The 26,172-nt window shown below is 38.9% G+C and overlaps 1 protein-coding gene across 1 annotated transcript in view; it reads right to left on the bottom strand.

The window, feature by feature from the left end:
- Positions 1–26,172, bottom strand: part of NMD3 (NMD3 ribosome export adaptor) — a 761,058-nt gene that overhangs the window by 706,395 nt on the left and 28,491 nt on the right. Inside the window, exons 2-3 of the mRNA XM_044069978.1 lie at positions 25,000–25,060; positions 20,920–21,054 (exon numbers count right to left, since the gene is read on the bottom strand). Of these exons, the coding sequence (XP_043925913.1) occupies positions 20,920–21,054; positions 25,000–25,043 (179 nt within the window). The 5' untranslated portion in view covers positions 25,044–25,060. The remainder of the gene's footprint in view (positions 1–20,919; positions 21,055–24,999; positions 25,061–26,172) is intronic.

Here is a 26,172-nt window from a genome sequence, read left to right as displayed (position 1 = left end):
GACTAGTACTGCATCATCCTAAAAACACATGCCGAATGTCTTACCCCAAGAACGATGGATGGCAAATTTTGTCCTTAGGGTACTAAAAGTTAGCTCCATGGCAGACAGGGTTCCAGTCCCAATTATAATCCAGTCTACCCAATATCAGATGTCTACACACTGAAGAAACTGGCAAGGGGAGATGGGAAAGCAGAATTCACTCTTAGCATCTTCCTTCCTGCGAATGAAGGAGCAATGTGCATCTTGGCAATGCATATCCCCCCAAAGAAACTTTCTGGAAGGGCTTGGGCATCTCAAAGTTGTAGCTTCACATGGACAGAGAACTGCCAATGAGATACTGCTTGCCAGAACAAGGGGCACCCCCAATACAGCATTCTACATCCGATACTGGTGGATAAGATAAACAAGAGGCAGTTAAGTGCATACAGAATGAACTGCTCCACCTAGAATGCAACCACACCATCCCTTGATTTCTGCAACTGCTATAAACTTCTGGCAGGATAAGGAAAACTAGTTGGGTAATGGGACTGGCTGTATGGTCTGGCAGTGATTGACAGATGACAGGCTAATAAACAAGATGCCCCTAGATCCTAGATGAAGGAAATCCTTAAGCAAGAGTAACCTGAGAAAATTATGGAAATTGAGTCCACGGCCAATGAAGGTAGACTATCCAAATATGGATAGTTTATGGGAAATATAGTACACTGTTGTAGGAGGAGAGAGTAGCCTCTGCCCTTCTGATCTGGGAATTGCTGGTGAAGGCATACTGTTGCTGTTATTCTAAGTCTCCTTGTTCTGATTTAAGCACTTGGGCTCCAAATTGCTTATTTTACATTAGGAAGGTTTGTGTTGTAAACTCGTGTGGCAGGAGAAGATTGCCTACACCTTTCTAAGTTGGGAACTGCTGGTTGAAGGCTTATTGTGTCCGTTATTCTGAAAGGGTCTTCATTCTGGTTTAAACAAACCAGTTCTATATTAAGAAAAGTTTGTGGTCTACACTCTTCTGGGAGGTGAGTAGCCTTTACCCTTCTGAGCTGAGAATTGCTGGTGGAGGCTTATTGTGAGTTATTCCCAATTGTCGTTTTTCTGGTCTGTGGTCTGCATTCTTGTGCCATTACTGTCTAAACAGATTTAAAAAAAAAAAAGTTGCTTGTCTTATTGACTTGCTCAATATTTAAGTTTTCCTCCCTCATCCCTAGCAGATCAGAGGTCATGGAATGCACTTCCAGACTATCCGTGGCCAGTCTGGTCGAGATGGTTATTCTGAGGCACTGTAGCAATCGCCTCATGTACAATGCCAACCCAGTTATTCTTAATAAACCAGATAGTGTATGTGTTGATAGTGTACACTTAAACGCTGGAGTCGAACTCTCTCATATAACCAAAGCTAATCCTATAAAGGTGATCAGTGACACCTGCACCATGCCTACAGCACAGGATAAAGACCCTACACATAAAACTACTTATGCTGATGCATTTACAGATAACCTTCCTAAAACACTAAGACCTCCTGTACAAAGAAAGGGTCCTCACCAATTGCATAAACACTCCGTTAAAACATCACCCACAGCTATACATACTACCACTGTATTCAGCACCACCATTGCTAAGCCCTTAAGGCAAACCGCCACACAACCAAATTTCCTGGTCCTTGGTGATTCCATAGTGAGGCACACAGATGTTACCCTCACCAGACAGAGTAAGGAGAGAGTCACAGTTAGCTGCCTTTCCAGAATTAGGATCCTAAAAGTCACATAAGTTCTCAGGTCCATGTACCACAGGTACCAGTATGCGTCTCATAGTCCATGTGGGAGTTAATGACCAGAGACATATCTCCCTTGACTATATGGAAGCAAGACATGATAGAGCTCACTGATTATATAGGTCTCAGGCAGGTATGAGCCTAGTACTCAGCAGCATACTACCCTGCCATGTTACCAACAGAAAATGATTGTTAACTGGCATAGCTTCCAGTGTCAATCCAGGGGGGTACAACATTTGACTGCCTGGGAGGACATGGTAGACAGACCATGCTATTTTGCCAGGGATTGTCTGCCTTTATCCCCTTCAGGCTTTCAGACATTAGTACCTTTTCAACCCCCATAGTGGCTTTTTTTGGCAATGCCAAGCTGATAAACCTACTAACTTAATTGAATCTATGAAGGAATATCTGAAGGTGGTACTGCTCACGCTAGAAGTCAAACTCCACACCCAGCAGGCCTTCCTCTCTGTGGAGTGTGTAGACATCTGTGCAGTAATGAAGACACGGTTTAAAGTGCCGAGAGTAACCCAGCAATGAAAGGTTATAACGCCTTTAACACCTTTAGATTAGCTACTGCACAGGAGGGAACCAAAGGTGGAGGAGTGGCAGCCTATATCAAGACTAATCCAGACTAGTGTAAGTGTATGATCCACTGGAACTCGTATATGTGCAACTCACTATAAACAGGGTGCCATACCATAGCCTTGCTACATATAGGTCTCCATCCACATCCCAGGAAACCCACACTACCTATTCTCAAAGTACGAGAGTCCCTCACTGTTCCACCCAATACACTATTCATGGGGGAATTCATGGGGGAACTCAACCATCCCTCTACAGATTGGGAATCCTACAACACTTCTAATGCACAAGCCCAGCAATTCCTAAACGTGGTTAATACTAGCATCCTGGAACAGACTGTCTATTCTCCTACTAGGGGTACAAACATCTTTGACTTTGTACTCACAAACATGGTGGGGGGGGGGGGTAATGTTCTTCACTCAATGCAATATCTTCACTAGTCAGATATGATCATAAGGCAGTATGACTTGAAATAAAAATTAAATCCGGGCATCCAGCAAAATCAAAAACCTTTAGGAACTATTCCAAGGCTAACCTCTCTACTAAGCAACACCATGGTTAAATTCTAATCACCCCCAAACCCAGCAAATACCACAGAATACACAGCTATTTACAAAATCTCTGTACAGCCACATTGATAGCTGTACACAGCTAGCTGTGCCCACTCGTATTAAGAATAAGATGAACTGAAAAGACAAGCCATCCTGGTGGAATCACACTATCAACTGGTTATACAACAAAAAAAAAAATCTTGGTCAAGCATAAGAGGAAACAAAGCATACATAATAAAAGGCCCCTGACCAATCTAAACAGGTAGCTAAGAGGGTTAACTAATACTTCAGAGGCTAAATTTGAATTGAAAATAGCTTCTTAGACAAAGGACAACCACAAAGCTTTCTAAAGCCATGTCTGTAACCTCAGGAGGAAATGAGCACAATGCAGAGAACTTACTGTAAAACGGCACCACCAACACCGAACCAGAGGCCATTACCAACCTTTTGTGCTATTGAATATTGAATATAGTGTATTTGTTAATAATTACCTCTGAACTCTGTATACTATTACTGTGCTTATGTTGTTTAATGTAGTGTTTAATGTTTCTTCTTATATGTGGAGCTTTTCTCCCCGGGTCTCTGCTGAAAAGGGATATGTATCCAGTTGGACTAACCCGGTAAACAAATGTAAAATAAAAATAAATAAAATAAATAAATAAATTTTGGCTGATAGGTTCAACTCAGATTTCTTCCCTCCACTCCCCCAATAGCCCACAGGAAATACCACACAACACAATCCCCCCAACAATTAGTACAGAACAGGTCATTAATGCATTTTCCAAGGCCAAAAACACTGCATCAATGGGCTCCGATAACATCCTGGGAGGTTTAATAAATAGCATGAAACATGACCTCCCTAGTCCACTTGAACAACTTCTCAGCTGGAGCCTTCAGTCAGCTTTTGTGCAAGGAATGAAGATGGCTGCAGTCATTCCCCTGTACAAAGGAGGTACAATCACTGATATGGGTAACTACAAGCCCATAAGTCTTACTAACCTCATATGTAAGGTCGTGGAAAGAATCATCATGGACATGATAAACGGGGACATAGGTAACCTGCAAACACTGGACCCATCACTGCTCAGCTTTGTTAAAGGAAGGTCATGCCTATTAAATATGGCGGACTTTTTTTGAGGGGATCACCAAAGCACTGGATGAAGGCAAGACTGTGCGCACAGCTGATCTCCACCTGTCCAAGGCTTCTGATACAATACCCCATTTCAGGCATGATAGATGAGCTCACTAAATTTAGGTATAAACCCTTTTATCAACCGCTGCAGAGCCAACTGGCTCAATGACTGGACCCAGGAGGCCCACCTCCACCAAGAGACTAGTCACTAGTGGGAGTCCCCCACGGTTCAGTACTAAGCCTGTTCTTTTTTGGCATCTATTTCTCTGAAATGGAAATGCTAAAAGTTTACAGCTGAGTAAGTTTTCGGATAATTGCAAGTTGGGGGTTATCAACTCCCCCCCCCCCCCGCAGAAATTATCATTCTTCAAGAAGGTCCATCTCTGACTAACTAATGGTGCCAAAACCTTGGTCTTAAACTCAATGCTAAGAAATGCATAATTGCACCCTTTGGGAAATCAACCATCCCGGCTAACTACCACATGGATAATACACCCTTAAGAGTCAACCCAGTGGTCAGGGTTCTGGGTACACAGTAGACAGTAGCTTTTCCTTCGACAACCACATGGCCAAAGTGGTAAGGAAATCCTTTTATGATTCACAACTGAAAATAAGGGTATGGCATCTAGGTCCAAAGAGGTCATTATCCCAGTGTACTCTGCTGTTATCAGAGCAATCAAGAGTACAATGTTCCCTTTGATATGTACCTGACCAGGCATACGCAGCAACTAGAGCACACCTTAAATGTTCCTGCACAAGGTGCAACAAACCTGCCTCAAGAAGAGTTCCTTAAAGCTCTTTCACTCTACTCAGTCTCCTACAGATTGATGAGGAGTGATCTATGCCTGGCTTACAAGGGATCCACAACCCCCACACTTAAGAATCTCCAACAAATTCACAAGTCTAAGAAGATTAGAAATACAAGGTCCAAGGACCTGAATTTTGTCCGTGGCAAACAGAACACACTGAAGAGACAGATGTATCCCAGAGACTGCCCCTCCTATGGAATAAGCTTCCCATCCATGTGAAGATGATGTAGTCTATTACTCAGTTTAAGCACAACCTAGACAAGTGGGAAGAGGAACAGGAAATTTACACCAAGCCTGCTACCCATGTCCCTTACAGACAGAGGTAGCTTATAAATGCCTGGCCCTCAATGTCCTATTTGGATTCAGGACATCATTATTCTTTTGGGAAAACTTGGCTAGGTTTAGAAAGGCCCCTTGGTCATTAACCTACCAACAGTCTAGGAATCACTGAATATATCTTTCTTGGTACAGCTCTAAAAACAGGAGAGCTTAGAGTATTAGGTGTGTGTGCGTGCTCTTGATTACTTGGACATGCCTGTATGGCACTCACAAAGCAAATAAATTAAAATCACCCACAGCTCCACAGGACAGTTTTAACAGGCAGTGTATATTACACTGCTAAAACAATAATATGCATCAATTTCTGCAGACAATTTAACTTTTCAAACAATTTGGGCAACCAGTAAATTTTGCTATCACATTTGAGCTTTCTGCGATAGTGGTCTGTGTTGTGATTTATAGTGCTTTACTATAGACCTATAGTGCCAAAAGGTTCAATAAAGCTTACTCAACTAGTGGATTACGCTAGCATCATTCTTTGCTTCTACCAAAAGTTAATGCAAGGCCATCAAAAACAGAGGTATATCTTTTGATGGCCTTGCATTAACTTTTAACTACTTGCTGAAGTACCTTTTGATTTAATTAAAACATTCAGTCTTCTTGGGTACACACCTGCCATCAATTAAAGAGACTGATATGCCGCAGTGGTACAGTGGTAGCATTGTTACCTCACAGCAAGAGGTTCTCCCATTCGATTCTCGGCTGGGCTTTGGAGGTCCTTCTGTGTGGAGTCTGCATGTCCTCCCCGCGGTTGGGTAGCATTCAAAAGACATGCATGCGTAAATGGGCGTGCCTTCGTTGAAGGTTGGGCCTCGAGCTGGCACCTTGGCGTTTCGCAAAAAAATCTACTGCCAATCATTAGCTGACCAGAGTTCCGCTGTGGCGACCCCTTACCAGGAAAAGCCGAAAGACAAACAACAACATTAACCCCAAATAAAGTTCAGCAGTCCTAGTAGGATTTTCCATACATTTACCCCAAAGCCATGGTTCGCAGAGAGCTTACAAAGCATCAAAGGGCATTGTTGAAAGGTATCAGTATGGAGAAGGATATAAAAAAATTTCCACAGCATTGGATATACCATGGAACACAGTGAAGACAGTCATCAAAAAAGTGGAGAAAATATGGGACAACAGTGACATTGCAAAAAACTGGACGTCCCTCCAAAATTTATGAGAAGACCAGATGAAAACTGGTCAGGGATGCTGCCAAGAGACCTACAGCAACACTGAAGGAACTGCAGGAATTTCTGACAAGTACTGGTTGTGTACTACATATGACAATCTCCCATATTCTCCATATGTCTGGACTATGGGATAGGGTTGCAAGAGGGAAAACTTTTCTTACACAGAAAAACATCCAGGCCCAGCTAGAATTTGCAATACAATACATCAAGTCTCCCAAAAGCATGTGAGAAAAAGTGTTATGGTCTGATGACACCAAGTTTGTACTTTTCGGCCACAATTCCAAAAGGTACATTTGGAGCAAAAACAACACTTTGCATTAGTAGAACACCATCCTCATGGTGAAGCATGGTGGTGGCAGTATCATGCTTTGGGGTTGCTTTTCTTCAGCTGGAACTGGGGCTTTAATCAAGGTGGAGGGAATTATGAACAGTTCCAAATACCAGGTCACTTTTGTCCCAAAAACTTCAGGCGTCTGCTAGAAGGCTGAAGATGAAGAGGAATTTTACCTTTCAACACGACAATGACCCCAGCATACATCCAAATCAACAAAGGAATGGCTTCACCAGGAGAAAATTCAAGTTTTGGAATGGCCCAACCAGAGCTCAGACCTAAATCCAATAGAAAATATGTGGGGTGACCTGAAGAGGGCTGTGCTGATAGACTCCTACCTAACATGAATGAATGCTATAATTAAATCAAAAGGTGCTTCCACCAAAGTATTGGTTTACGGGTGTGCACACTTATGCAACCAGCTTATTGTAAATGTTTTTTATTTTTATATTTTTCCCTCTAACAGATTTGTTTGTTTCTCCAATTGAATTTTACAGGTTATAGGTCAAATTAAAGGTGGGAAAAGTTTTGAAATTATTTATTGTGGTCTCATCGACAAAAACCTGGCAGTTTAACAGGGGTGTGTACACTTCTTTATATCTACTGTATACACACACATTTTACATATAGATATATATATATATATATATATATATATATATATTTATATATGTATATATATATATATATATATATATATATATATACATATATATATATATATATATATATATACACACACACATACATACACACACACACACACACGTTTTATACACACACATACACACACTGTACATGTGTGTGTGTTATATACACGTATAATACACACACACCTTTAAAGGAGAATTAATGAACTGCATCAAAAGCACACTTAAAAACAGCATCATTTTTCTTCCCTGGAGAGGTACTTGTTACACGGTACAGATGTTAAGAACTGCTGCCTTGCACGGCCTAGTTCTCCATTTCAACAAAACATATGAAGCCAAAAAAAAAAAAAAAAATCAACATTCCCACGACAGAACACACAAAATAAATGAAACTAAGCAAAAGCAATGTACCAAAATAAAACCTTTTAATGCAAAGCTTTCAGGTATACAATCCTTCCTCAGTGCTAAAAAAACTAATTCAACAATCCACATTTTATATCATTCGTGAATATTCAAAAGATAAGAATTATAACACAATTAAAAATACATTTAAAGCTACACAGTATTAACATTTTGAAGACGGAACTGTTTGAATTTTAATGCAGACTTCAAAGTTACTGTCTGATTAATACCAAGAAAAGGATCAGCTTATAGCAACAAAATCCATTTATATTCCTTTACTTCAAGTTTGTTGTTAATATCACCCCTTCTAATAATTTTATCATTGACCATATCAATTGCCGTAAAACTAAACGTTTGCAAAGGACCAGCCTCAGCAAAATGTTTGGCTACAGACTTAGTCATAATTTTATATCTAATGTCAGAGTTATGCTCAATAACTTTGTCTTTTAATCTTCTCGTACATTTACCTACAAAAGAAACTTTCACATATTTTACAAGTAGCCAAATAGACAATGTAACTAGTATTTCAGGTAGCAAAAAATCTATTAAAAATATATTCTCTCAATGTTACAGGGTATATAAATGATGTATTTTGATCACTATAACCACAACAGCAACAGTTATAGCATGGAAATGTACCAACTTTTTCATATTTTTTAACAAAGAATGCTATATGCAAATCTTTATAACATAAATGCTGTTTTAAATTCGGACAATTTTTATATGCAAACTTGTAATAATATCACGTAGCTCAGGTAACGCCATAAGAATTCCCCAACTATCAGAAATAATTTTCCGTATACCATCACTACATCTCCTTTATGTAGTAATATATCATATGATGTTAGAATTTTTAGACTGATCATTCCCATTCTGTTCTCACCAAAATAAGGACCAGTGATGGAATTTCTTGCTACAACACTATTTTTAGTGTCCAACAGGGAATTAACCTTATATCCCTTATCATTAAACTCTTGAATCACATCGGCCATCTGTTGTACACAGACATTCAAGTAAGTATTCAAGCTTATTCCTGTTAATTGTGCATTAGTTATCCCTTTAAAAACATAGGGTGCATACATACTCCTATGTAGGTATTTATTTTTATGTACCTTTTTCCAAAGGCAGATGTAAGGAAATTAATGCAATAATATTTCAAAGCCACATCTATAAAAAACAATACTATTGGGTGAAGCATGTGCAGAAAACTTCTAAAAGTCAGCACTATTATTCAGGCATGCAATAAATAAATCTAATTCATTATGCTTTCCCTCCCAAATAAAAAGTACATCATCCACAAAGCGTTTAAAATAAAACCTCACTTTTTTATAAAAACATTTAAGTCCATTATAAACAATATCATTCTCCAGTAGCATATGTGTTAGCCACTGGAGTGCCCATCTCTACTCCAGAGACCGGATGAGAACATTTATTATTGAATATAAAAATATTTTCTAACACAACATCCAGTAATTCAGATATTGTTTCAATACATCTGCCTGTATCATACTTATGACTACAAAGAAACTTCCTTATGGATGATGCTTGTTTCTGCAAGCTGATGCTTTTACTGTATTAAAACTCAAGTTACGTCTTCAAAAATTTTAATACTGTGTGGCTTTAAATGTATTTTCAATTGAGTAACTATGTTATAATTCTTAATGGCTGTGCGATACCTTTTGAATATTCATGAATGATATAAAATGTGGGTTGTTGAATTTCTTTAACACAGAGGAAGGGTTGTATACCTGAAAGCTTTGCATTTAAGTTTTTATTTTGGAATGTTGCTTTTGCTTCATTTCATTTATTTATTTCTCCATTTTAGTCAGCCAGGGTGCCTCCTTCACAAGATATCTACATGTTCTTCTTGCATCTGTGTGGGTTTTTTACCATGAGCTATGGTTTCCTCCTACACCCAAAAGACATGCCACAGGCAAACTAGCTAAACAGCTATCAGCCAAATTACTCTTGGGTATGCATCTTGTGTGCATTCATGTATGCGTGTGTCTTGCAATGGGCTGCTGCCCCATTCAAAATTCATTCTTTTGTCCTGCACCAAAGGAGTGCTTTGCAAATAAAGGCCAAGTTGATCCACAACCCTAAAATGGATGAAAAAAGTTAACACCAAATAAACTATTGAATGAAGCATTTCATTTTCACTTTACATGGCTTTCCTCAAAAAAGATGGCCAAAATTTCCCAATTTCATAAAGCAATACTCAAAAGTTAAGAAATGTGACATGACTATCCTGTAAAAAACACTCAATCATACTAGGCATTTTAATATCTGTATTCAGCACAATGGTACATTCAATGATTCTTACAGTACTCAATATCTGAAAGTCAGGCTGGCAAAACATCTCAAATTTCAGACAGACAATGACACAGAGCTCCCACCACAGACCTTTGGTATTAAATGGCTTCACTATAAAACTTTTCATCCTATAAAGCCTTCTTGGCGCTTCTTAATCCAATCTAAAACAAACGTTCAGTATGCAACATTTATAAACTGATTGGTTTTACAGCTTTACAGTTATGCAGAACACAAAATATTTTATATTTTTAAAAGTCTCAAGATACAGCTTCCACCCTTTTGCGAGCCATGTCCCACAAGATCACTGTTTCTGTGATATACATGAACTTGCTTCCGGTCACTCAGTATTTGGCAACCCCAAGTAATGTAAAAAAAAAACTGCAGTAAAAAAACAATGTTAAGACAACTTGCACCAGTGATCAGGCTCTGTTTGCAGATAGAGTGATTTTTCCTGGGTATAACTGGACAACAGCAGGGGATGGACAACGTCACTATTTAATTCAGCTACATGTACAATCAAACAAGGAAACACAGTCAGCTTTGTGGTGATGCCACATATCCAGGGTAAAGCAGTCATTCAAGGATAGAAGAGAGTGAGGAGCCACCATCTAGCCTCCTACCTTGACAGAAGGATGTACAAAAACTCCGTTATGGGTGTATTTCCTGTTGGAGGGTGACAAGTCAAGCACCCATGAAAGTGATCACAATATGAATAGCGCCACATAATACAATTTAAGACATGCTTGAAAACACACATGTGGGGGCAAGTAAAAGCCCTACTAGCAACCAATGCAAAAGATGTTTAGAAATAGCCTAAAGGGATGCAGAGAGATTGCCATAGAGAGACTGCCAAATGGATACAAAAACCTTTAATCTGCACTACAGAAGTGTGATAACAGAACCAAAAGAGAGAAATCATGGTAGAATTGCACAACTGTTATGGCAGGAACTGATGCAGGCAATGAGGGTGCATACATGTACCCATTTGCTACCAAATCAGTACCATCTAGCTTACTAACCAACTTGTAAGAACTATTAACTAGAAAGCATCTTGTGCACCAATTAGCAAACAAGGTCCCCATACTTAAAAGATCACAATATTTCTTCCTGACAAATGAAATTCTTTATCAGTGGTGAGAATTTTGATCAACCTAAATTTAACTCTTGGGTTAAAAATAAAAATGGAGCACAACATTACACCTGTAAGGTAATCTTTGTTGTGCCACTTCCTGCCAAAATGGATTCCTGTTGCCTTTCAATTTTATTAAGCTTAAGGACCTCTGGTACCCTTTCTTTTAGTGCAAATATGTTCTATTTAATCACCAATCAAACGCTAGAGAGGCACGGACAGCCCTCCAACAATGTACAACATGCATATGCACACCTTACAATTTCTAGCCTAGTCTCAGCATGCCACTTTCAGTTTTCAACTGCAACCAGCTACATGGAACAGTACACACAAATTATGGGGTACCATGCCTTAAGGGCAAATCAAATGCCCTCTCACTGTCTGTAATAACTGATTTTCTAGTCATCTTCCATGGGAAAAAAATTTTGTGAAAGGCCTTTGAGAAGAACATATGAAACACAAATAATATTAAGAACTGAACTGATCAGGAGAATTCCATTCATAAGTTTATAAAGAATTATACATGGTCACTGAAAAACATGCATGGTGACTGGACAGCCCCACCAGCAAGTTGGTACTGGTACATGTTCTCCGTTTACAATTGAGCAGCCAGACTTTTCTGTTGGTATAAGCTTACAGGACAGTGCAGAATACAACAGAAATCAGGTATGCTCTGAAAATGCAAAATGTACCCACTTTTCCTTGGATTTCTGTGCTGTCCAGTTGTCCAACCTAAAGTCTCAGACTCTCATACCTCTCAAATATCCAGATTTTCACAGAATGTCGAGATGTTTGCTTAATAGCTTTTGGTCTTTCCCCCCTTAAAAAATGTAGTTTTCTGGCAAGCCACTGCTGAAGTCATTATAAATATGGTATTTGAGGTTTACACTTCATATCCATCAAAAAATGCACACTAACACAAAACCTCCTACTGTAGTAACTTTCCAAGTCTGTAAGAATAATAAGGTCTGTCCTTATTTCTGGATTTTTACTCCTCCCATTATAGCTTCATATGCTAACGACCACAAGGACTTTCTACAGCCTAACCATGCATTCCAAATCTGACAAGTTCTGGTACTCTTGATATGCAGGGGCATGGGAGATTAAGCATTCACCAGCAGGAGGTCTTGTAGATTAACCATTTACAGGTTTCTGTGGCCATTAGAGGCATGGGTGCCAAGCCAGGGATGAATTTCCTGTTCCCCATCCAATTTTCCAAGTCACACTTTAATTGGGTTAGGGAGGAACTCTGCTTCACATGGATGGGGAGCCTGTTCCACAGACAGGGTAGTCTCTGGGATACACAACTTGTCTCTCCAGCAGGTCCTATTTATATCACAGGAGAAGTTTAAGTAACGGTAATTCTGGTGCTATTTGTTTAGGGAATATGCAGAAGGTCCATCAGAGTGGGGTCTGACACCCTGTATGCCAGGCATAGATCTCCCCCTCAACAGCCTGCAAGAGAGAGACGGAATACCAGAGGATAGGGCCTTGAGGAGGTCTACATAGGACATTTTACCTACGTCCTGTATTCTTTTAGTGAGAAACTTCTGTGGACATTCCAACTGCTGGATATGCCTGGTTAGGTACACACCAAAGAGAGAGAGCACTGTACTCAATGATAGGTCTGATGAATGCCGAATAGAGTGGAACAATGACTTCCTTGAACCTAGATGCCATACCTTTGTTTGGAAGCTGTGAACAAAGAATGATTTCCTCACTACTGTAGATATGCAATGGTCAAAGGCTAGATTACTGTCTGTGTGTGTCCCTAAGTCCCTGACTACTGGGTCAAGTCTATAGTTAACACGGGTAGATGACTTCCCGGAAGGATACCAACACCTTTACTGAATTATCACTTGTGACATATGCACATTTACATTCATATTAAATTAATCAAACTGTATTAAAAAGTTCACATTTACAAACATTATACCTCACATATATTGCTATAAAACATACAACCTAAGCAACATTACATAAATTAAAAAAGGGCATGAAGTGAATAAAGAAAAACAGCTTTATTACACCATCACTTACAATATAGGCAAGCTTACATTTATACAAATTAAAACAAACCACACAATCCTACTTGCAAGTATTTTATAGCGCAAACCATACTGACACTCCCAGTTGCAAACATTATACATCACTTATAATCTACCCATTTTTAGTCAAACATTACACAGCTCATTTAAGTCCTGCCTTTTTTTTTTAAGCCTCATTCCTCCCATGTATTATTTCCACAGTTCCATTTTTTTCTACGCAGTTTGCTGCTATCCTTTTCTAAAGATCTTCATTCCAGTTGTTTTCTCTCTGTTACTACATTCACTACCTCTAGTATGGTTGGTTTAGATTTTGATTTCCATTTTCTAGTAATTGCTTTTTTGGCAGCCACCATAGTTAGATAAAGAAAGGCCTTACCACGTCTAGGCAATTCCAATTCTGTACCATAGCTCAGAAAAATCATCTCCCCTATCACACCAATCTGCCCACCCAGAATATCAGACAGCGCACCCCGTAGGGAATCCTTAAAGTCCACCAACTCACTGCACTCCCAGAAAGCATGCTCCCAATTACCTCTTTCTTCCCTGTCACAACTCCAGCATCTGCTGTCTACTTGGGGTATACAAATATCTATGTAAACATTTCCAAGCAAAAACCCTAAATCTTCTAGATTTTGTTGCACATTTGGAAGACGGACACATATATTCCCATTGTTTTTTTGTGAATTGCTTATCCAATCTCTCTTCCCATTCTTTGTGAATTGCTTATCCAATCTCTCTTCCCAATCCTTCCTAAACTTCTCTGATTTGTATAGATATCATGCAACATTTTATATGCTCTACTAATTATACCTTTTTCAAACAGCAGCATTTGTTCTAGATTCTAATAAAAACTACCAGTGCTGGTCTTTTGTTTAGGACCCACATATTTTTTCTCTTTGCTTATACTCTGATATCAATCCTTGATAGGGAAGCAATCTCTAACCTGCAGTTCAAATAAATTTCTGGCGTCTTCCCATTCTGTCATCTTTCCCTCTCTAGTTATTTGTTCCCAATACCTTGGCTATTTGCCAGTTTTCTCCAATAAAGTTAAGCTCCCTCTTACCTACAGTCGATATCCATAATTGCAGTCATACCTATGGGCATAATCTTCTTTCTCCATTCCTGTGTTGACTTGTTCTGCTACTTTAAAGAGACCCCTACAGAATATTATAGCTGTAAAGGTCTGCATCCAAAAATCCTAGTCTCTCATTGTTTCTTGCCACCCCCCCCCCCAGTTTCATCATCACTACCCCTTTACACTTGAATTCCAGTTTTCTGCTTGTGTTATGTATAGGAGCCTTAATTGTGTAGATCTGAAATACCCCTTCAAATTGGGTAATCCCAATCCACCCTGTTCAACTGGAAGAATCATCTTATCTCAGTTGACTTTGACATCTTCCCTACCTAGAGAAGTCCTTCAGCTCTTTATTAATTGCTATCCACAACTTCTCCTCTGGTTGATAAAAATATGCCTGACCTGTGTATAAGGCTAATGGGACTAAATACAATTTAACTGCTTGTATATTATTATCCATATGACAAAGCTTCTATTTTCTGTTTTTGTATTATCTTTTGTTTAGACTCTTCCCATATATCCTTAGGTGCCACACCAGAATCATTTTTAATACATACCCCTAAATACTTCATTTCATCATATCCCATAAATATGGATATTGCTGAACCAATTCATATGCAGGAAGACAATTTACCACTATTACCTTTGTTTAAAGCCAGGGTGGTGCAGCGGCAGCGTTGTTGCCTCACAGCAAGAGGTTCTCCTGTTCAATTCATGGCTGGAGTGCCTTGTGTGTGGAGTCTGCATGTCCTCCCCGCGGTCGAGTGGCCTCCGAAAGACATGCATGAATGGGCATGCCTTCGCTGAAGGTTGGGCTGGTAACTCGGCACCATAAAAAAATCGACTGCCAATCATTAGCAGACCGGAGTTCCGCTGTGGCGACCCCTAACCGGGAAAAGCCGAAAAGACAATAAGTTTGTATCCGAAACAAATATGAAACTGTCTCAAAATGTTCCACAACATTATAATGTCTCTTTCTGGTTTTGTCAGGTATAAAACAGAATTTACAAATACAGCCAACTTTTCTCAACTACCATACCAATTAGATTCTTGAATTTCTGAGTCTCTTATTTTATTTTCTTTGCCAATGGTTCTAAATATAATGCAAATAAAGGGGAAGAGGACACCCCTGCCTGGTTCCTCTAGTCAAGCAGAAATTATCAGAGAGGACCCCACCCACTTTAATTTTCACCTCCGATCCCCCATACATCCTCATTAACCTCATAATATTTTGTTTTCAGGAAATCCAAATGCTTCCACTGCCCTGCTCATAAAGTCCCAGCTTACTCTGTAAAATGCTTTCTCTGCATCAAGACCCACCAACAACAATGGTATTTCTTACATTCTGCTTCCCTCTGGGTCATCAGTGTTTAATGTTGTCAAATGTTTGCCTACCCTCCACAAAACCACACTGATCCATGTCTATCAGTTTTGGCATTACTTTCCCCATTCATTTAGCCATTATACACACACAAACATTTTATAATCATGGTTTTGTATTGAAATGGGCCTGCATGAAGTCGAAACTGATGGATCTTTACCTTCTTTAGGTATTACAGCTACCACTGCTTTCTTCCACAATGTTGGTACTTCTCTCCTCCTCTTGCAATACTATAAAACAAAGTCTTTCAGATCATTCAGTTTTTTCCCCCCTCCTAACTTCCAAACCTCCATAGGAATACAATCTGTTCCTCAGGAATTTCCTGTAGATTGGTTATACATCACAATTATCATCTCATCTCCTCCTACCCAAACCATAAGTAACCGAGCCTCATCTACCTCTAACCTTGGCATATTTAACTCTTCCATTTGTGCCTTCTTGACTTCCCAGATTTCTCTGCTTGATAAAAACACTCACAGAATTTCCGAAATATTTCTAATACCTCTACAGGATTTCATTACCTTCCTTGTTATAGGCTCCCTAAGCTTGTTGACCCTTTCTACTTTCTTTTGCCTAAGTTATTGTGCTTAAAAGTTTTTGTGCTCTAGTGTTATTATCAAAAAAAAAAAAACAGTTGCTTAACAGCAATCTTTCTAAACTCGTGTATATTACCAAAGTAATCCCCTATTTTCTGCTTGGCATTCTGCAGTTGATCCTCTTCTTGTTCTAGGAGATTCCCCCCATTCTGCAATACTTGAACATTTGTCAGTCCATCTAAATAATTCTTACCTAACAATAGCTCCCTTTCTTTTATTTCCACCCTATTTTTAAACTCCACCTTAATTTTATCCCACTCCCTACCTATATTTTCAGAAGTAATTTCTATCCTCTCAAATAGCTACTGAATAATCTCCACTACCCATTCCTTCATTTCCTCTCTTTTCAACAGATAGGTGGGGAAAAGCACCAGTGTCTCACTTTCACAACCCTGTGTTTTTATGTTAGTTGTTATTGGCACATGATCTAGTCATTGGGTATGTATCAAGACCTACAATTAAATGCACATGTTCCTGTGAAATGTAAATTCTGTCTAGCCTAGCCCAGTTTTTATATTTTGGGGAATATGTAAATTCACCCAAACTCCTGTTACTGAATTAATGTCTTCAATGCCAAATATTTTCATACATTTCTTCAAAACTCTACCTTCTTTTGTTATATTTCCCCATCAGGGACCCCCATACATCTTAACTGCTGCAAATCAAATTACAGTCCCCACCCATAAGTAATATTCCTTGCTGAAAACTGATAAGGAAATTCTGGGAGAAATTAAGCTCCATTACAGCAGTTTCAGGTGGAGTATAAATACATGCCAGTATAATCCTCCTCCCCTGCCAGTAGCACCTTAGCACTAGAAATCTGACATTATCTTTTTTATCCTCTATCATTATTGGAGCTCCTCTTGCAATTAATATAAGTACTCCCCTTTTCCTTTGTCCCTGATATTCCACTGAATAACCATCCTGAAAACCAACCATCCTGAAAACCTTTCTTTATCAAATTCACATTCTTTTTTTGTACTTATCTGTGACACCACTGGCATTTAAAAAAACATTACAAAAAGCACTGTATTAAAAACTTATTATTCCCACCTTTTATGTAGAATACCTTTTTTTGTTAAATGTCTAGTTCCAGCTTTTGTGTTACATGCATACACTGCTTAGTAGGTTGAAATTTTATATAGTTGCTTCTTGTCATATTCATTTGCGCCTATATGTCACATTGTACAAAACATTTTGTTTTATTGAAAGCCCTCAAACAAAACAAAAAAAAAACCTCCAATACCCCCTATTAGTTTAATACTAACATAGAAAACTGTGCACATCTTCAAATACTGAAGTTTTACATTCCTAACAGGAACAAATGGCCCAAACTGACAGCCACACTCAACAGACTCCAGTTTGTATGGATAACCTTTCTTTTAGGTTAAGACGCATGGTGGAGCCTGTGCTTCTACCAAGTGCTAACTGGTTTTGTCTGATCTTTACAGTGCTCCCAACTGGGATAACCCCTGAATGTTTTCAGAGAACATAATCTCTTAGCCAGTTTCTCTTTTTTTTTTTTTTCGCCATCCAATCACTTTCCAGACTCTTTCTGTGGAGACATTAGGACCACATGCAGAACTGCTAGTAAGCATACACTTATTTGCTAGATAAAAGCCTCATAATATTCAATATTCTTCTTCATTAGCTTGCTTTCTCTTAAAACATGTTATTAAATCAGTCTAAGGTTCTTAATCCAGTCATTCTTCCATGCATGAATGAGAAAAATCACATTCATTTTTTTTGGTCAATCCCTTTTTTGAACATTGCAGTGCGTACATTTCTTAAACTGAAGACAGAAGGGAGAAAGAAAGGGGAAAAAGCAGCAGCACCTATTTACAGTCATCATTACACTTAAAAATATAAAAACATCACTTCATAGCATGCAAAGAAAATCATGCACCACAAAAACAGTACTATTAAGAAAAATATATATTTTTACTTACAGGCATGTTTCTCCTGTCTTCCCCTCCTCAAAGTATTTTCCAAACACTAATTACATGTGGGGCACTCTAAAGTATATGCCCTACTTAAAGTCCAGCAAATTCTGGAAAAGTCCAATTATTTCCACATTTTCTTGTTCTGTCATATTTCACAAATATAATTATTGCACTGTAATCCCACATTAAGTTACTGGTTTTATTGCTGTTCATCTCCATCTCCCAAATCCTGTTTCTGTGTAATTTCCAATGTACTCTCTATTCTTCTACTAAACTCTAGTGCTACGATTTCACAAGTATATTCTCTCGGTGGTTTTCACTTACCAGAAGAACAAAAAGTAGAATCTTCTCAGAGCTCACTTTCTATTGGACAAATTTTAGTATTTCCTTCGTAGCATGTAATTCATCAAAAAATTATTTTGTCCCATCCAGGGACGAATACCTTGAAGATGGCTAGGTACAACAGTTTGAATCTCACACCTGCGTCTCAACATTCCATGAATAGTAGAATGAACTTGCTCCTCTTCTGCCAGTGTACAATGGGAAATCATTCTCTACAAACAAACACTCTAAAGTATCCCACTTTTAGTATTTTGTTCTTCTGCCACAGCTTTAAATCAGAATCTCTTTCTGCTGGTAGGACTGCACCTTTTCTATTAAAGGTCTAGGTTGCTTTCTCATAGCCAGGTTTGAAGTATATACACAATGTGCCCTTTCAACCAACAACTCTTGCTGTGGAATACCAGACCAGTTGCTTATTTGTGCTTTCATAAAATCAGTGCAGTCTGCTCCTTCCAGCTTCTCTGGTATAGATGAACATCTCAGGTTTTCCCCATGTGCTCTGTCCTCTAATTCTAGTATTTTTTGAAACATCTCCTCCTCAGCAGTCTCATTCAGCCAGCCTTTTCTTCGTTTCAACCTCTGATTTTTACAGCTTTAAATCACCTCATCTGAAAATATGTTTAAAGCTTCTTCCATTTTTCCCAGCTTTTTGTTGTTTGCACTGATATACTCCCATCAGTGTTTTGTTTATTTTAACCAGGTCTGTGTGCAGTTGTCTTATCTTCCTGTAGGTTAATGGAAGCCATGCCCAGAGGTTGCACTGCTTTTTAATGAAAAACTGCAGAACCTTTCCCAGTCAGTGTTTCTTCCTCACTTTTTGTAGCCGATTTTTTTCCAGGTGCTCTGTAATTCTTTTTTCCTGGCATCCAGACAGTACACTAACTAGCCACTTACTGAAATTTACCCATAAAAACAAGTCTACTGGCCTTCTCTGTCAAGTTTCTGTTTTCACACTGGGAGAGCTAGAGTTAGAAGTTGTTACTCAATGTGCAGCTATCTTGTTCCCAAAGAATACTATTATGCATTTCTTGGCATTCAGTTTTAGTCCTTGGCTCTGACACCAGTTGTCTGTCAGCCCCTTCCTGGAAAACATTTGTTTTTGTGTGGGATTCAATGACAGCTCCCAATATGGAATCAGAGACCACGGACATTGATCTTGACTTCAGAGAAGTAAATGCCAAAAAGGAGCAGTCCAAGTACTGATCCCTGAGGGACTCCCAATTCTAGCTTCCTGGGTCTTGTCTGCGAGCCATTTGGCTATCCACCGGGTGTCATACAGGTTTGCATCTAACCTCTTGAGTTTGTCAACAATGCCCGAATGGGTTATTGTGTCAAATGCCTTGGCCAGGTCAAGGTAGGCAATGTGAACCATTTTGTCCTCATCCATTGCTTTGGCGACCTTTTCAAAGACGTCCACCAGGTTTAAAGAGGCATGACCTGCCCTTGATGAAACCAAACTTATGTTGGGCTTTGTATATGTTTTGCATTAACAGCCCATATTGATAGGGGAAAAAAAAAAAAAGCATGGGAACATAACTCCCATACACATGCGCAGTACTTCAGCAAGCACAAAAAAGCACAGAGGAGCACTACTGCGCCGTTTTACAAAGACACTATTTAAGAAAGGTAAGCAATTGCTTTCTTAGATAATGTTATGGTGTTATAGCAATAACCCACGAATGGGTGTGGGTATCACAGGATTAACACACAGCTGGCTTGGTTTACTCCAAAGATACCCACACCCAGTCATGGGTTACTGCTTATTCTACAGAATTCCCCAAGTTAATTAAGAGAACGCAGCATTCCATAATACTAGTACATAGCCATCCAATTTTGTTCGGCAAACATTAGCTTACTTATATACAGGTCTGCAGTTGAGGAACACTGTCACTGGTTCACTCTGACATAATGGACCAGGCAGGCATATTCCAAACTAGTGAATATTTTAAAAGTCAACTTTACAATAATTCAAGTTTAAGTACAATGAGAAAATATTACAGTTCTGTATGAATAGGGACTTCTCTGTGCACTATATAACAAAAATTAAACATCTAGACATCATTTACACCTTTTAAAATGCAGATGTTTAGGCTATGAAAGCTGCATAGTGTCAGAACTGGAACCCTATCTTCACTTGAAGGACAACACTTAAGCTGTCTTGCCAGGTACAATTAGATTGCAATCTGCAAACGTACATACTTTTTATATGCATTTAGATATTCTGATTCTGTATGTATGAAGAAATGGTGCACCTCACTGAAAAGACTGCCAAGTTGCACAACTGGATAACTGCTAATCCAGTAAGCTACATCTGCAGTTTATAAAATTAACTCTACAAACAAAAGCTTACCTTTCACACTGTTTGCAGAACTGGATTGTAACTTGTTTTGGTATGCCTTCGGTGATGTCAACCTGAGTTCTTAAGCATGCTACACACATATTTGCAGGATTTGGTGGGATAGGAATGCCACACTGGCAACACAGGCTGCAATAAAATAAGGCAGAATTACTAGCAAACGCATTTTCTTAAAACATAATTAAAATACACCTTCCCTATTCCAAAATGTCTTTTTACAATGTTACATAGATTGCCCTTCCTATCTACATTTGGCCATACTATAGCAAACTTATAACATTTAAGTACTTACTGAATCCATATAACTTTAATGGCTGAGCAGGTCTTGCAAATGGTATTTCTTGCTCAGTACAATGGAAACACAAATGCAAGCAACCGCATTCACATTAGCCATCATGGCCGACAGAGGCATCCTTTGCACCTCCAGCAGTGATCAATAATATTCGTGTGACACCCAGACTTCAACCTCAGTTAAATCAGATCACCTTTTGGTATCAAATCAGGAGTTCTTTAAGAGAACTTACTACACTGCAAGCCTTCACTGCTCAGTTTAGTTTCTTTAGCTATAGGAGTGGGGTATAAAGTCCCAGAAATACACAACACACCCCACAGACAAGAGAAAGACCAGAAAACACTCATGGGAAACTTAATATGACACAAGTACTCAATCATCATCAGTACCTTGCTTTAATAGATTGTCCTGACTCCTAAGCAGTTTAGGGGGAAAAAAAACAGCAGATGCAAGCAAATCTTAAAGGCAAGATGGCAAGGCCTGCAAAAAAGAGGAATATAGTTTAGATACAAGCTGTACTGCTTTACAAAGTTTTTTTTTTTTTTTTTTTTTTTTTTTTAATAACCTGTCATTTTCTGCTCCCCTGGGATCAAAACTCTTATCATTGTAGTTTACATCCCACCTGGAAACAAAATACCTGTCCTGGAAGATGTACCGTCCCTCCTGGATAATCACAAAACATCAAGCAAGAAACAGTTATCCTAGGTGACATGAACATCAATTAGCATGCCATCAATACAAACTCTCCCACCTCTAGAATTAATCTGTATGGCTTCACACAATTACAAGTCCAACAAGGTATAACAAAGACTTCACTTGCCATTCCACCTTGGATTGGATCCTAGTATCTCACACAACTAACTCATCCTCAGGCACACTTACTCTCACTTAGCAACCATCTTCCAATATTTGCCATCAGAGTTAGTACCCACCTTCCTAAAAAACACTCCTTAAAAAATCAGTCAGAAATACAACCAACCAAACTTGACCAACAAATCTTAATCATTTATTTCATAAAATAAACTGGACAATCCCAAGGCTATTACCTCTCAACGATGTTGTACAATATTTCAACACAACCTTCCTGAAAATGTTTGACAGTCCCACCCTTGTACGAACAAAAAGAGTAAAAAACATACTACCTCATGGAAAACCATAGCCTGCTTTAACCTCACGAAGCAAAGAGATATAGCATGGAACACATGGAAACAAAGCCCAACAAACTCTTCAAGCCTTCAAAACACTCCATATAGAGTAAACAAACTAGCAGACAAAAGCAAAAAATCTTACTACTCTAACCTTCAGCTACAACACAAATGCAACCCCAAAAAATTCTGCCACTCACTATCTACCCTCCTCAATCCAGGAACAAAGAGCACTCCCATTCACCCAAATCCCCCCATCGCTAACAGCAGAGGAATTTAACAAACACTTCATAAAATCCAAAGCTGACCTACTAACCACCAACAATAACACAAAACACTTGCACCTAAACTTAAACTCTAGACCATGCCAATACCCACACACACAGCCAATCCATAGCCTCCCAAACTTCATTCTTTCAGCCTATACTCACCTCAGAAATTAAAAAAAAAAAATATGCTCAAATTAAAACCCTGTTCTACATCAGCTGATAATCTCCCACCCCAATACCTTAAACTCGCTGCTGACTCAGTTGCTTATTCAATCAGGATCCTCATAAATAGATCTCTCTCCGAATCCGTAGTCCTCACCATTTGGAAACTATCACATATAACACCAACACATAAAGGAGTGTATCCCACTGAAATGTCGAACTTTTGCCCAATATCAATTCTATCCCCTATATCCAAAATCCTGGAAAGGTGTATCCGCCAACAGTTAATGAAATACCTACTCCAAAACAACCTGCATACTCAAACTCGACATGGTTTCCAGACAGGATATTAGCACATCCTTAGCTCTACTATCCTTTACAGACACCGATAACAGGGACAGAGACAAAGGATACCTTGTATCCACCGTATTCCAGGACCTCTCTAAAGCCTCTAATGTGGTTTCACACCCCTTACTCCTGAACTCACTGCCCAACCTAGGATGCCCCATTACCACAGTACAGTGGTTTCAAAGCTACAAGATTGAAGAGCCGTAAAATTGCATTAACCGACTCTCCTCTGTTCTTACATAACCCTATAGGGGTCTTCCAAAGCTCCATCTTAGGACCCCTACTGTTTAATATATTCACCAATAACTTACACCTCCTCTTCCCCAGAAGCACTGAATCAGCATGCAGCCGATTCAACCTTAATCTGTACCTCTCTCACTCTCCCAGAACTACTAAACAAGACCCCAATATCATTCACAGCAAATTAATTTTGGCTCACAGATGCCCAACTTTTTCTCAACACAAAAACAGTCTTTCACCCCAAAAATACAATTTGCAGCTCTGAGCAATTCAGCATCCTCTCAGCTAATAAAACGGTCACAGAAAGTGTACAAGAAACTAAATGGGCTTTTCCCCCTGGGCCTCTACTGAAAATGGGCACCCGCCCAGTCAGACTACCCCAGTAAACAAACATCAAATAAATAAATAATAGATAGCAAAACTCATCTTTGACCTTCAAAACAAGCAAAAGATAGACGACGCAAAAAAAAAACAAAGACTACGACAATTCCTTACCACATCAACCAAGACTACCATGGCAAAAACCTTCTTGCTCCCATCCCTATTTTATGGTTCTTGTATACTCACCAATCTGCAAAACTCCACCAAGATAAAAATGGAACAATGCTATAACAAAGATGCAAACTTTGCAACAAACTCCAATTACCATACACAACACTGTAAACCAGTACAGGAACTAAAATGTCTTGAACTATCAAACCAGCTAACATATATCCAACTTGCTACTATCCATAACCTATGTCCCCCCTTCTACTCTATCTCCTGTATATCCTTTACCCTCAAATCCCCATACCACCTCTCCCCTTCTCAAGAGCTAAACTGTCTATCCTAGTCCAGAATAAATCCTGCCATCAATATCAATATTCTGGCATAGTACACCTACCAGTTTCCATACAATTAATCTATTAACTCATAGCAATGCAAGTTTAACTAAGGTACTGTAGAGCTGTGGACCTTTGGACCCTTGCAGTCAACCTGTATTTAGCAAAGCTTCATTAAACCTGTACAGTGCCAAGGCAAACTCTTGTCAAAATGTGAAAATGAGGAGCTTTATAAATGAAAACACATATTAATGCCATAGAAGTAATAAAACCTACTAACAACCATGCTTTTGACTATCACACTTAACCTGTCTACATGTTATTTACGTAAAAGTCCTATCAAATATTTTTCTTTTTTTACTGTAAAAAGTGTAATCAAATCTGTGACTGTATGTAAAAGTATAAATGTTTTGTATATGTAAGGAAATGTATAAATGTGGAGCTTTTCCCCCTGGTCCTCCACTGAAAAGTGTATCCCAGCAAACAAATGTCAAAATTAAAAAAAAAAAAAGTCCCATATGCAAATCACTTAAATCCTTGGGAGAGCAACTACTTAAAATTGCTTTCCAAACCAATGTTCACAGCTATCATACATAAACACATAAACCACAGCCCTAAAACGATATGATCAAAAGCCATCATCAGAATGTGCTCATCCAAAGGATCTGTATAAAAACTATATTTTCCAAACAAAAACCAGTTACATTGCCACTAAGCTGGTTCCAAGCCTTTACAAAAGGTTACAGTCCTAAACAGCCAAAACAAAGGCATCCAATAACTTAATGAAAGCTACTTACATGTTCCCCTGACTGCAGGTAACAGGTCCTTGCATATACTCCATGGTAACTTGCTGATGCTCTAAAGAAATAAAACAAAACCAAACTCAAATTACATTCAGTCCGAAAGGTTTGCTGTACAGCTCTTCATGTTATGCTGGTGCTCTAAAGAAATAAAACAAAACTAAACCAAACTCAAATTACATTCAGTCTGAAATGTTTGCTATATAGCTCATGTTAAAAAAAAAGAGGGCAAATCTCTCACAAAAGTATTCACATACAAACTTTTAAAAACATAATGAACAAGGTCAAAAATCAAATTCAAACTGCTAATAAATAATGTAAGGGGGTGTGGATGGAAGACTATTAAGGGCTATGAATATGGTCAGCTTCACTGACAGAGGGACAAAGGCCAGATTATGATGCAAGGCACCAATGTTCAATTAGCATCCTAGGTATCTGCGGCAGCTGGTCAGGGAACAATCATGTGTATGGGCCACCAAAGTGCACCATTTCTCCAGGTGGAGACCAGAGAAACATGCAAATCGGCTCATTGAAGGAGGCAAGGTCATCTGAAGGCTTATAAAACACACATACAGAACTGGATTATACACCTGTGTTATGCCCAACTAGCTTTCCTTTAGGAGAATGCTTCACCAGACACGTACAAATAGCAGCATAACCTGAAAAGCCACGAGGCTGCCCGAATGACAGTCTTTGCGATCAGCTCTCATCTCACAAGAAAAAAAATGGTCTGGGAACAGTTCTTGTTCTGCGAGGAATGAATGCAAGAAGGAATGGGATGACGGTCGACAGGCAGCTGACTAGCCAAAGATTAGGAGAATAGGAAGACGTGCAAGCATGCGTGTGGTGTGTGTGTGTCAATCATCCAACATATCACTGTAACTCTGTCCTATTTACACCAAAACAATGGCACTCACTCCCCAAACAAATTATAAAAAGATTACAAAAATTAGAAAAAAGGTTAAAATTAATGTGAAACAAACCAATAAGAAATAAATGGAATATGTTTAAGAGAGAAATAAAATATCTTGTAACTAACACTAGTGCCAAGCCATGCAAATATATTTATTTCATTTACTACAGAGCAGACTTCCACATATTGCATACCCGTGGAGATGCTTAGCATTTCATTCAATTTCTGGTAACATCTGTTTGCTACTTGTGCCAGGA

This window comes from Protopterus annectens, chromosome 4.part1 (genome assembly GCF_019279795.1).
Source record: "Protopterus annectens isolate FY-2018-M chromosome 4.part1, PAN1.0, whole genome shotgun sequence".
Lineage (NCBI taxonomy): Eukaryota > Metazoa > Chordata > Ceratodontiformes > Protopteridae > Protopterus > Protopterus annectens.
The sequence above is the reverse complement of the archived record's forward strand: the minus strand, read 5'-3'. Positions and strand labels throughout refer to the sequence as shown.